The following is a 13,014-nucleotide window of genomic DNA, read 5'->3' on the forward strand; positions in this document are numbered from 1 at the left end:
TAAAACTACCTAACCTAAAAGAACAAGATTCTCCGGTTTATTAATAAATAAAGTAACAAATAGGTCAAATTTGGCCGTATCAGCATAAAGAAGGGCGATGGCGTAAAACAAATTCCTGAGAGTTAATGACTGTAAATCACAGGTGTACATTAATGTGCTCCTTCTTATCGCTTTTATAGTAACAACTCATTCACAGGGCCTTGACGCTTCACAATAATGGATTAAAATTATGTTGTTATTAAACAATTAAAAAACATACCGTTGTTGCTATACCACAGCATGGAGAAATTCTCAAATCTAATTTGTACATTATTTTCATATAACAGTCCGGTTTGGACATTAGTTCCAGCTGTAACATGAATGAGAGAACGAGTACTGCATACTACATTCTACCACTACATTATCAAAATGTCACTGTTTCCTGTTGAATTTGACAAAAGGAGATGCTTTGTGGGCGATTAAAAAAAAATCTGAAACTACAATACCTCTTAGTCCTCATCCACAAGTTTGTTGACATGTGACCATCGCAAACAAATGTAGGCCTTCCCCAAACTGCTGCCACAAAGTTGGAAGCACACAATCATCTTTGTATTCTGGAGCACTCCAAGTTCCTTTCCCTGGAAATAAAGGGCCCAAACATGTTCCAACATGACAATGCCCCTGTGCACAAAGCAAACGTCGGAGTGGAAGAACTTGAGTGGCCTGCACAGAGCCCTGACCTCAAACACACTGAGCATCTTTGGGATGAAGGAGGCCCCCCAGGCGTCCTCACCCAACATCAGTGCCTGGCCTCACTAATGCTCTTGTGGCTGAATGGACAAATCCCAGCCACGCTCCAAAATCTAGTGGAAAGCCTGTTGGAAATTATGTAGGAAACTTATGTAGAAATTTAGAGTAATAAAATATAAAAAATTGAAACTTCATCTGACATATAAAAGTTGAACAGGTTTGTGCAGTCTATGTGTGTGTGTAGGTCGATATGAGTACATTCAAGGGGGCAAAAGAGCAGTGGGGCCCCAGGCACAGGCAGAGTATGTATACGCGCGCACACACACACATATCACATTCATACCCAGGAGCAATTTAACTTAGCCAATCCACCTACTGGCATGATTTTAAGCGGTGGGAGGAAACCAGAGAACTTAAAGGAAATCCACACAAACACTGGGAGAATGTGAAATTCCATACAGACAATAACTTGGTTTCAAGATCGAACTAGAAAAAAAATATAATGAAAAAATTTATATTACTAATTTACAGTACATTTATGTTTGAGATTTCAGGCTTCAATATTGATGTTATATGTTAATACTCAATATTTATTCATTCTTTTTCAGTAACCACATTATCCTGGTCAGCGTGGTGCCTTTGTTGGCAGCACTGTGAGAACTCACCCCAAATAGGACATGACTAAGGGTCAGTTTAATATAGCCAGTTCACCTACTGGAATGTTTTTGGATGATGGTTTCTGGGCCTAAGCTCAAGATCAAACCCAGATCCCTGGAGTTGTGAGGTAGCAACACTGCACCACATGCATATTCATATTTATCATATAATTTCTACTGCATAGCCAGAGCTATATCAACTGCATCTTTCTGAAGTTGTCTGATAATACTGCGTGGGATGAGAGACATTGCATTATGAAGGATTTCACAATCCCACCATGTGCTGATCTCATTTTAAATGAGGCAGTTTCTTATTATTGACTCACCATAGTGAAGAATATTCAATTTGCATGATTCTCTTGTTAATTAAGGATATATTTACTAAAGGAAATGACACAAAATCACTGACATACAGTATGAATAGCCACAATATTTACATTTAAAGAGTGATATAACTATGTCAGTTTATCAATGACCAAGTTCTGAATATCAGACAAATAATGAGAAGACATGCAGGTTGGAAAGTAAAAAGCAAAAGATTAAAAAAAATAAAACATTAAAAAGCATTTATTGATAGGATTGATGTGATCCTTTACAAAACTTCAGAACCCAGAATGTTCTCCACCAGGGATGCCATATTTATAAAAATAGCATAATATAGAAATTTAGCCTCTTTATCGTTTACAACAGACATCATAGGAAGTGTGAATTTTGAATTAAACATAAAACACTTGAACTGAGATACTCAGGAGCAATCATCATGTTCAGCTTTCTGGATTCAGCACCAGTATATGTATTTATTGATTTAAATTGTGATTAATTTAACCATAACTATATTCTGTTGCTTTGTGGGGGGGTTTTTTGTTTGTTTTTTTTGTCAAAATTCTAGTTATTTATTATACTTGCATATATACACATCATACAAGCCCCTAACCTGAGCCCATATAAGAGTCAGAATAGATAATCCTCTGGTCTCCAATGCAGACCCAATAACCAATCATGATCATTTTACAAGTGCTTCTTGCTCAGATTGGTATTAACGCAGCACACTTTCATTTTTATTACTCATTGCAGGACACAGCTAACTATATCCATTATTCATTAATGAATATTTTATATTGTAAATCCAGGTTTAGAATAAAACCCTTTAGTCACCTAAACAGTTGCCTAGAATTCTAAGATCTGTATTACAATCAATAAGTGCTAGAGAGCCATTTTCTCTCTTTAGCTGTTGATAGAGTTTGAACCATGATACAATGATCTCAAATATTTACTCTTCTTAATATGAAATACTCACCCTTTCATTGTACTGATCTCAACCTCACATTATATAAGAGTAATGCTCACCATTTTTAACTGCTGGTGAGTACAGCAAAACACTGATGGCATGTTAAATGTACATTGTATCATACCCCAATGTTAAGGTGGCTCATAAAAGAAAAAAAAAATCTTGAAACACATTCATTCTGACCACTGCACAAAAGGCAAAGGGTCATGAGGAACCCTGCCTCTTCTGATTGACTATGCGTAAATTTGCAAGCTGCTGAGTGCGCTCCGTGTACATGGTGACGAGAGTACGGTTCTCCTCCGTCAAAAGGCGGAACTCTTCCTCCAGTCGAGCAATCTCCAATGTCACCTTCTCGTCCTCAGCCAGGTCAGCTATCAGCTCCCTTCTGGGGTGGGCATACAAACATACACAGAGAACAGGGGAGGAAATAAACTTTACAGCTGTTACTTTCACTGCTGTTTACTGTTAATGCTACTTAATTACATTTCCAAGATAAAACATACTTTTCAATCATTTCAGTTTAACATTCAATTATATCAGTTTGACATTCAATCAGTTTCATAAAATGTAGAAAAAACTATCAAGAATTGTGCCAATTCATCACCTGCTATGACCTTCTCATGCTACACAATGTAGTTAATGCTATAGATATCAGGCTGGCCAGAGTAAAATGTTTCAATATAGTACAGTAAGCAGAGACTCTCATAAAATGGGCTGTCTCATTTGGCTCATTTAAAAAGCATGGCAAGACAAGGTGAGTTTCACCAATTTGCTAACGTAAACTGGCAATATTGAACTAAGTTATCCTATTTTCTTTGCTAATTCCAGCTTAGCATTGATTCCAGTGGTATAATTGGCTAGGCAGCAAGTAAAATTATAGCTAATGGTAAATATTGGTTATTTCCATGATATTTTACTTCTGATTAATTCATTAGCAACCTATGTAGAGTTAGTCATGCATAACTTACTAAGATTGTTTTCAGGCAAAACAGCATTTTAATAAGCAATGAAAATTAATTCTCACATGGAAACGTTGTTACTTAAATTCATCAGTTACAACATATACTTAAAAAAAAAAGAAAACATTTAAAAGTAGCATTGTTTATACTTGAGTGTATTTTACTGGATACTTCCACTTTTAATTTAATAAGATTTTGACAAAGTATCTTAAATTTCACTGAAATATAATTTCTCAATATTTTATTTTTTCAATTTTTTTACTATCCTTTTATTCTGAGGATACTTTAAAAAAAAAAAAACTTTTTGCAATTCAGTTTAGTTTCCTAAATGGAATAGTTTGCACAAGGTAATTTTAATATAAAATGAAGGTCAAACACCTAATCTATGGTCTGCTAATCTAATCATATTTATCTACACCAAAACCAAGCTGACACTAAACATACACCTGTAACACCTATTTTCAGACTGTACACAACTAAAGTGTAACTGGCTGTGCTGTCTCTACTGGATGTACTATCACTTCCTGTTCCAATAGCATGTGATCACATGGCAGGCTGCCAGTTAGTGAAACTGCCAGTGCACCGCATCTAGGGTGGGTACAATAGCCTGAGGCTTCCAGTAAATTAACCACAATTTACTTTGACAAATTTTAAGTGATAAAAATGCTAAGAACTTAGGAAGAATACTCTTAATCAGTGCTAGAAGTTTTATTATTAAGTATATGAATGGGGGGCACAGTGGTTTAGTGGGTAGCACATTTGCCTCACACCTCCACGGTTGAGTGGCGGTGTGTGAGGAGTTTGCATGTTCTCCCTGTGCTTCAGGGGTTTCCCCTCTCCGGGTAATTCGATTACCTACCCCAGTCCAAAGTCATGCATTGTAGGCTGATTGGCATTTCCAAAAGTGTCCGTAGTGTATGAATGTGTGTGATTGTGCCCTGTGATGGACTGGCACCCTGTACAGGGTGTCCCCTGCCTTGTGCCCTATGCTTCCTAGGAGAAGCTCTAGGTTCCCTGCGACCTAGTAAGGATACATAGTACCGAAGATGGATGGATTGATGGATGGTATAAGAATGGAATGTTACCAGGAAGCTCATAAATATGTGATATTTAAGGAATAAAAGATGACAGGGTATGCTATTAGAGGAAAATAATCCACAACTGGGTTGAATGATTTGGGTATTTCCACTTATTTTCATATAACAGCATGACCCATGATGTTTTATTCCTATAGTACCTCAGTGGTTTGCCAATGTTAAATGGACAAAGAAAGATTAATTTATTAATGAATGAAATGTGTTGTGGGTTTTTATCTGTACATTACAACAACTATAAACAGTCATTCGCTTGCCAGCCTGTCTTTTCTCTCTCTATAGGAGTTAATAAGGGGAAAAAAATGCAAGCCTGTCATGTTATAGAGAAACCAGAAAGCATGAAGAATCTCCCATGTAAAAAAGAAATTTACCGACCATTACAAAGCATAGACACCTGGGAGTTGACTGAGAGTTATGTTAAATAAATGTCTTCTTATAGTAAGCTTCATCATATCAACAATTACACATGTTCCGTTCATTTCTTTAAATAACAACACTTCTATTTATCTATTTATCTATAAATCTATTTATTACAAGTCTTAGATGTAGATAATGTAGATCATCTGCCATACAAGTCCCTGTTAATGAGCTGTTACCCTAGAAACAACAACGTAGGAACAAGTGCATTAATATTAACATGTGACTAGAATTAAACTCTGCACTAGTGTCAGAGGCGTGCTGTTATAGAAAAGTAATCAACATCTTCTGACCAATCAAATTTGAGAATTCAACAATGCTGTGGTATAATATAAGTTATAAACATTTTGTAATTTAAAACCTGCTTGCCTGTAGAAAGTGCACATATTTGCCTTACAAGATATCCCAATGATTCCAGTGGGGGTGATACAAAAGACAGAAGAAGATGCTATTTGGAAGTCCACATTATATCTGATAGGTTGATATATTACTTATTCAAGAAAAGATTAGATGGATTTTTTTTAATCGAACCGACAAAAGTTTATTTATCAATGCTATCCAATTTAGTTTGAAATATAAATTCATAAATTATCTTCTTACATTAAAGATTAATTTGAATATAATGTAATCATGCCTGATTGCTACAGGCAACACAAACCATTTTCGAAAAACACAAGTGTTGCATGCCACAATACAGTATGTAAGAGGCTGTCATGATTACACAGGCCTATTTTTACTCAGCACAGCATGACTTGTAAGGAAATCCCCCTTGTCAGTCAAAATGGAATGCGTCCTAAGGAAGCACACCAGACAAACCATGTTGCATCACGGTGAAGAATCTCTGAAATAAACTTTAATAGGAATCCGAAATTGTTCTTGTCGTTGTTCCCTTATGAAACTTATCAAGTTTCAGCTTGTTGCATATATGTACGCACAAATGTGTTGTGGGTAAAGTGGAAAATCAGCTTTCCTTGTACAGTGGCAGGGTTTTCCCTGCTCTCAGCCTTCCCACTTACTTTCTGTCTTCCAGCAGAGCGATTTCTGTTTTAACCTGGTGAAACTCTTTTGCCATTCTGCAATGGTCTCTGTAGACTTGGACAGACTCCTTTAGAGACTGACATGGCAACACTGGCTGCAGAAATGAAGGGGACACAAGACCAACACACACACATAATCATTCATTCAACGTGACTTAAAATGAAGAAATAACAGATTTCATAAATACTGATGTCAAAGGAGCTGACAGACAGTGATACAAAACTATTAGGGTTCCACCATTCTACCAGACACAAGTTAAAGATTGTAGTAAAAAGTTTCAGGAAGATTACATGAGAGAGTTGGAGCAAGTTCAAACACTAATCACAACGCAGTCAGAAAAGAAGAGGTATAACCCACTCATTGTTGTGGTCTCTGCCAGCTAGCCAGTTCTGCGGTTTCTGTTCCGTGTTTAAATTTTTTATTATTTAAATAGCTGTCCACAAAACTAGTGCTGAACAAACCTGGGCTGCCCATGGAACAAAAATCCCCCCAGAAACTATCACTTTCCATGATATCAACCAGCTCACCACTTACAGATCAAACCATACTGTGTAGGAAACTGTCTGTAAAAAGTTTTGGCTTCATCTTGAGCAGGACTTCTGCTTTCAAGATGACTCATAGCCAACTACTCCAAAATATTACTTCAACTTCTGCTATCTCACAGAGCATTTATGTATTAATTCATTTTTTTAAAAAAATTGTATATAAATGTATAAACTCCCTTATAAATAAAGGAATGAAGCTATAATGGCTTGAGTTCTAGTAATAAGTGAAAATATAATATAAGATGGCTCATTTAGGGGATCTGAAATTATTGCAGGTCTGACTGTACAGCTGACTCAATGACGTTCTTCCACTGTGTGCACTTACAGAGAAAAGACATCTTCTTGATGTACTGTAAGCATGGTGATTTGTCCTAAACAACTCCTGTTTCCTTTTGCTTTAGATTCTCATTTGAGGTTTTCTGGCTGTCTGCTTCCTCCTTTTCCAGCTCCACAGTTTCTCCCTTCCAGTGACTTTGTTTGTGTTTAGTTTGTTCTTAATAGTCTAGTTAGCACTTAGCTGTCAGTGTAACTATACGCATTTGTTTTCAGCATCTGGTTACATAATTGCTGGCTCTGTATATGTATGTATGTACTGTATGTATGTATGTATGTATGTATGTATACGTTTATGTATGTATTCATTTATTCATTAATTTATCTGACATTTGCTATACCTTGGCCCCTGCAACAGATATCAGTGTGATTGCATTTAACTGCCTCTGGCTCCCAATGTGTTACATGTTTAAATATTCTTGGGTCTTCTGTTTATTTTGTGTTGTTTGAAGGAATTGTTACTGCGAATCAATAAAAAGTTATTCTAATTGATCACCTATCCTATGAAATATTTCTATCCTAATGGAAGTGGTCTTTCCCAGAATAACTGTGCACATATCCACAATAGTTTGATGAGTATGTAAAAAATATAAATCATATGCTATGACCTTCACAGTCGCCAGATCTCAATTCAGCTGAACTGCTATAAGAGATTTTTTTACTGACACGTTGGACAACACTCTACACCATCATCATCATCAAAACACCAGTTGAGGGAATATCTTTTGGAAGAATGCTCATCCCTCCAGTACACTTCCAGAAACTTATAGAAAGTATGCCAAGGTGTATTGAAGCTGGTTGCTTGTGGTGGCCCACCACCTTAATAACACACTTAGGTTGGTTTTAACTTTAATTAATCACCCGTCTGCATATGCATATTCCTGTATTGTACATGAAGTTCATGCAGAAGCCACTGAAGAGTTTGTTGTATAATAGCAGTCACTGCTCAACAAATAACTAAATTAATGGCTGGTTATGGCCAGTTTATAATGTAGGTCCTATATGAAATATGGTCATGTTAATAAATGAATTTAGTCTTAAGAATATAGTACAATAAAGCAATAAAGATCCCTGACTTTTATCTAGTGAACATCAACAGTACTTAATACAATTATTCAATACTAATGGGTAATATGATTCAATGCTAATTACTAATAAGATTCAATGGTAATTACTAACGTGAGGTTATTAGAGGGTCTCCAGGAAATTGAGAAACACTGTTGTACTGGAAGTTCTCGCAGAAGTTCTCCATTTAAGAACTACAAACGGCAAACACATACTACTGCCCTCTTCTGTTCAAACTGTGGTATAATAAGTGTATTGCAATGTTTGTTCTGCTTCCCTTGACTGACTTACTGACTACTCATAAAAACAATGTCAAATTACCATAAACAGCTAAATCACAGAAATGTGATTTACATCAATATACCACTGTCTTTAGAGAATTACTCAGTTTTACCTGCAGGCGTTGCTCAAGGTCAGGGAAAGATGGAAATTGATCCTCTGCATCGGTCAGCTCTGTATTAATAAAGACAATCAGTTTAGCAACTCTGGTTCATTGAGGATGTAAGAAGGGATACCAAGTACTGGTTATTGGTCAGGGTTGCAGTGGATCCGGGGAACACTGGGCGCAAGGTGGTAATACACCCTGGATGAGACAGCAGTCTATCACAGCGCACCATGCACAGACTCATTCACACCTAGGGGCAATTTATCATGGACAGTCCACCTACATTGCCATTGACCTACACCTACATGGACAGTCCACCTTACTGTTTTTGGGAGGTGGAAAGAATCTGGAGAATTCATTTTTACACAGAGAGATCTGCAAAATTCAATTTGGACAGTAACCCAAACTCAGGATAAAAATCACAGAAACTGGAGCTGCAAGACTTTAAACATTACAGTTATTGCTTAAAACCTAATTTCTTAAATGGTAATGACTCTAATTTTGTCCACTGGCCAGATACCCTTTTAGAAACATACTAAATGCCAGAGGTGCTTCTGCATGCCCTCCTCTGCCCCTTCCCACAAACAGAGCATACACAGAGGCTCCTGGTTACATATTTCATAGTTTGAGTAATTAAATCATTACTAATTATAAAATTAAGTGCCAAACCAACAACTGAGGATCTTCAACATGGCTATGTTTATAGAAAGAAAACAGGCCTGTTTTTCTATCACTGCAAGAGGAACATCAGCCAACACCTGTTAGTCTGGTCCACATAAACTAAAGCTTGAGTGGACAGATTGGTCCTAACTATCTCCTAGACACCTGATGATGAGCCATCTTTAAAGAGGACTGTGACAGACGAGTTGTCTACACTGGCTGCTATCATGCAAGCTATGTCCATACGTAGCCAGGGTACACACTTCAGGAATCCTGTGATGCAACCAGCTAAAAATGGGGTGTGGTCACACATTGACCATGGCACTAATTATAAGCAAGATATACACAAGCAGAATTGGCCACTGGTGTCAACCGCAGCCTGATATAGCATTTCAACTCGATTAAGACACTGTAGGGATGAAGTAATTCCCAGTGTAGAAGATCCAGGCTCTTGCTGTTGTCACAAATAAAATTTTAAGAGGTTTTTAAGTTTGACAAACAATGTAAAATCCATTCTGACGTATAATAAGTGCCTTTAAATATAGGCCAGTGTTATAAAAGCAAATGAGTGAATCACACAGCAGTGAGGTATTAAAGATGAAACTTGATGCTGCAGCTGCCATCCAAACATTCGTCTGAATAGCCGTAAAACACTTTGACAGCAGGGACCAGATTGGCTTTGTGTCTAGGTAGATATTTTGTTTGTAAGATGCCAGTGATCAACCGAAATAGAGGGAGCACCTGTTTTACTGAAAAGAATGACAAAAACGGATCCGGCACGAGAAAGGCTTTGTGCTGGCTTTTGCGGGTTGCTGTTTTGGTGGGAGGCATGCAGTGTATGCCATTACAGATGACGGGGAGGTGGTTGAGAGGACAAAACCCTTTTAAAAGTATAACAGTTAAGTAACACCTATAAATGTAGAACCCAAACAAGCAACATACCTGAGGACTCATCAAGGCTGAAGGAGATTTGAACTTCAGGTTTGTCTGAGGTGATTCGTCTTGCTGAGGTGATCATTTATTCCTTGTAGAAGGGAGATAAGTATGACAACATAGGGGGCATAAAGTGAGTTTCCGTTAATACACAGCTGTAACATGAGATCATTCACCTCTCAGGGGCAATGACTGGATCTCATCATGTGCCCAAAGCTGCATCATGGATTAAACAATTAGAGGTAGAGCCCCTCCGAGCCAGAAGATGAGGTCACACATCTCCACTGTCTTTGCACTGACCAAGGCATTTTCTATCATTTAATCCAGGTGCATTTATGAATGAGAGTCATATAAACTGTTAAACATGATTTTATTATCTGCATTAAATCAAACCACTTAATGTACCGAAACATTTTGGCTTCCACAATAATAATAGTTTTTAAAAAATCAAAGCAGTTGCAGAAGAGATACAACATAAAATTCAGAAAATTGTCAGCAAAGCTAAATAAATCTTTAGAACTCTGTTGGTCTGGCGATAAAATATTATGGCTATGTATATAAGTAAATTAAAACTTACCTGGCAACAAACGCTTACTTCTTAGAAAGTCCTTAAACTTAACAAGGTTCAAGAGTGACTCCTTCCACAGAAAAAGCGTGCAGGACGTGTCAGAGCTTTCCACAGTGAGCTTGTCATGCAATCATCTGGGCCAGCTAATGAGGGCCAGAGAGGAGAAGAAGACCATTTTCACAAGAAACATCTCGTCTACTCTTCAGAAACATGGCAGTTCTGTGTGTGCAAGTGTGTGTATGTGTGTGTGTGTGTGTGTGTGTGCTGCCCACTAGGACTACAGATACTCCCCCTACACCGTTGCCAGTTAAACGGTTCGGACGCATGACTTTAGCCAAGAAAAATGTCCTTTGTTCCAATCAGTGCTGAGTAACACACACACACACACACACACACACACACACACACAGAGGCCAAGTGATGCCATTGTTTTGAAATGAAGCCCATTAATGACTAATCCTCTTTTTTTTCTTTCTTTTTTTAATCTGATGTCAATAATGTATTTTCCTCTATCATGTATTTCCCTCTTTGGTTTGAGCCTCTGAGTGAAACCCTTAATGTTTCTCTAATTCACTAACAGACAATTCCAGCTAGACCCACTTTAGGAAGCACCCTTACAAATGCAAAGAACACTTGAAGAATGCAATTAAGATAGTGTGTACAGTGAAGAGCTTTGTCCAGTGCATTTATAATGTTGTCTTACAGTGTTGAGCAGTTTTGTACGTAGTCCTTTGTGTTTCACTGTACACCTGTATAGGGATGGAAGAACAATTAAAATCTATTCTTCAAAATAAGGTATCACAAAACATTTTAGAATGATACAATGAAAAACCATGAAAAAGCAAACAAAAGCAAAAATGGTTTGTTTGTTTTATTGCCTTAATAAACTGAATAATAATTTTGTGCCACAAAGATGATTCCATGTAATGAGGAATTTATTGTTAGAATATTTTTTAGTTCTCTGTGGAAAAATAAGAACAATTTGTGGCACCTTTATTTAGTTCATATATTGTTTAGAGAAGTTTATGATTTTTTTTTAGATTATAAAATTTTTTGGTGCAATATTTTCTTATTTTACGCTAAAATGGCTTGCCATAAAGAATTCTTGTTATTATATGTTTAATCTAGTACTAATATATTATATCCATCCATTTTCTGTACTGCTTATCCTCTGAGGCCTCTGAGGATCCTGGAGCCTATCCCAGGGGACTTGGGGCATGAAGCGGGGGACACCCAGGATGGGGTGCCAACCCATCACATGGCCCAATCACACACACACACACACACACACACACACACACACACACACAGACACTCACACATTACGGACAATGCTAGTCAGTCTACAACGCATGTCTTTGGACTGGGGTAGGAAACAGGAGTACCCAGAGGAAACCCTTGAAGCATAGGGAGAACATGCAAACACGTACAGACGGTGGCAGGAATTGAACTCCCAATTATATATCTTATAATAATAATAATAATAATAATAATAATACATTTCTAATAAATCTAGTCAAAACAGAATGTATCATTTCAGATTTTCGAGATGTAAAACTATGTGAGGTAAACTGGCATAAAGTTGGATTGACGTTGGACGTTCGATATTCGCAGATATGCGGAAATTAATGGACCGCCTCAAAAGTTACAAACGACATTGTTATACACGTTTCTAACTTCAATAGCATTTGAAGGGAATGACTTACAGTCATATAACCAACTGTATATTGTCCCTGTAGGTGTCAGCTATAACACACACCTTTTAGATTTTTGATATTTAACAAAATAAACTATTAAATCATATATAAAATTTGCCATGTATTTTATTACAGCATGGGCTCATACCCAAAATATACCATAATTTAAAGCTCAATAGCATTTGAAGGGAATGACTTACAGTCATATAACCAACTGTAAAGTGTTCATGTAGGTGTCAGCTATAATGCACACCTTTTAGATTCTTGATATTTAACAAAATAAACTATTAAATCACAATTAAATCTAATTTACATATGATCTAATAGCTTATTTTAATAAATATCAGAAATCTAAAAGGTGTGCATGATACCTGACACCTAGATGGACACTTTACAGTTGGTGTTGTGACTGTAAGTCATTCCCTTCAAATGCTATCGAAGTTAGAAACGTGTTTAACAATGTCGTGTGTAACTTTAGAGACTGTCCCTTAATTTCCGCATATCTGCGAATATCGAACGTCCAAAAAGTCAAACCAACTTTATTCCAGTGTGAGGAAAGCATGTGACGGCAGTTTACAACAGTAGTTTATAGTGAAATGTATTGGTATGCCTGGGATTTTTCAAAATTAAAAGTGTAGATAGTTCAA

The 13,014-nt window shown here is 36.9% G+C and overlaps 1 protein-coding gene across 1 annotated transcript; it reads right to left on the reverse strand.

Annotated features, from left to right (window-relative positions):
* Nucleotides 1-23: 23 nt before the first annotated feature.
* map3k7cl (map3k7 C-terminal like) lies at nt 24-10,881 on the reverse strand. The gene is made up of 5 exons (XM_053644653.1): nt 10,680-10,881; nt 10,112-10,193; nt 8,519-8,577; nt 6,160-6,275; nt 24-3,058 (listed from the first exon to the last, which is right to left on the reverse strand). The coding sequence occupies exons 2-5, from the start codon at nt 10,185-10,187 to the stop codon at nt 2,878-2,880; spliced, it is 432 nt and encodes a 143-aa protein (XP_053500628.1). The 5' UTR covers nt 10,188-10,193; nt 10,680-10,881; the 3' UTR covers nt 24-2,877.
* Nucleotides 10,882-13,014: the final 2,133 nt, after the last annotated feature.

This window comes from Ictalurus furcatus, chromosome 16 (genome assembly GCF_023375685.1).
Source record: "Ictalurus furcatus strain D&B chromosome 16, Billie_1.0, whole genome shotgun sequence".
NCBI lineage: Eukaryota > Metazoa > Chordata > Actinopteri > Siluriformes > Ictaluridae > Ictalurus > Ictalurus furcatus.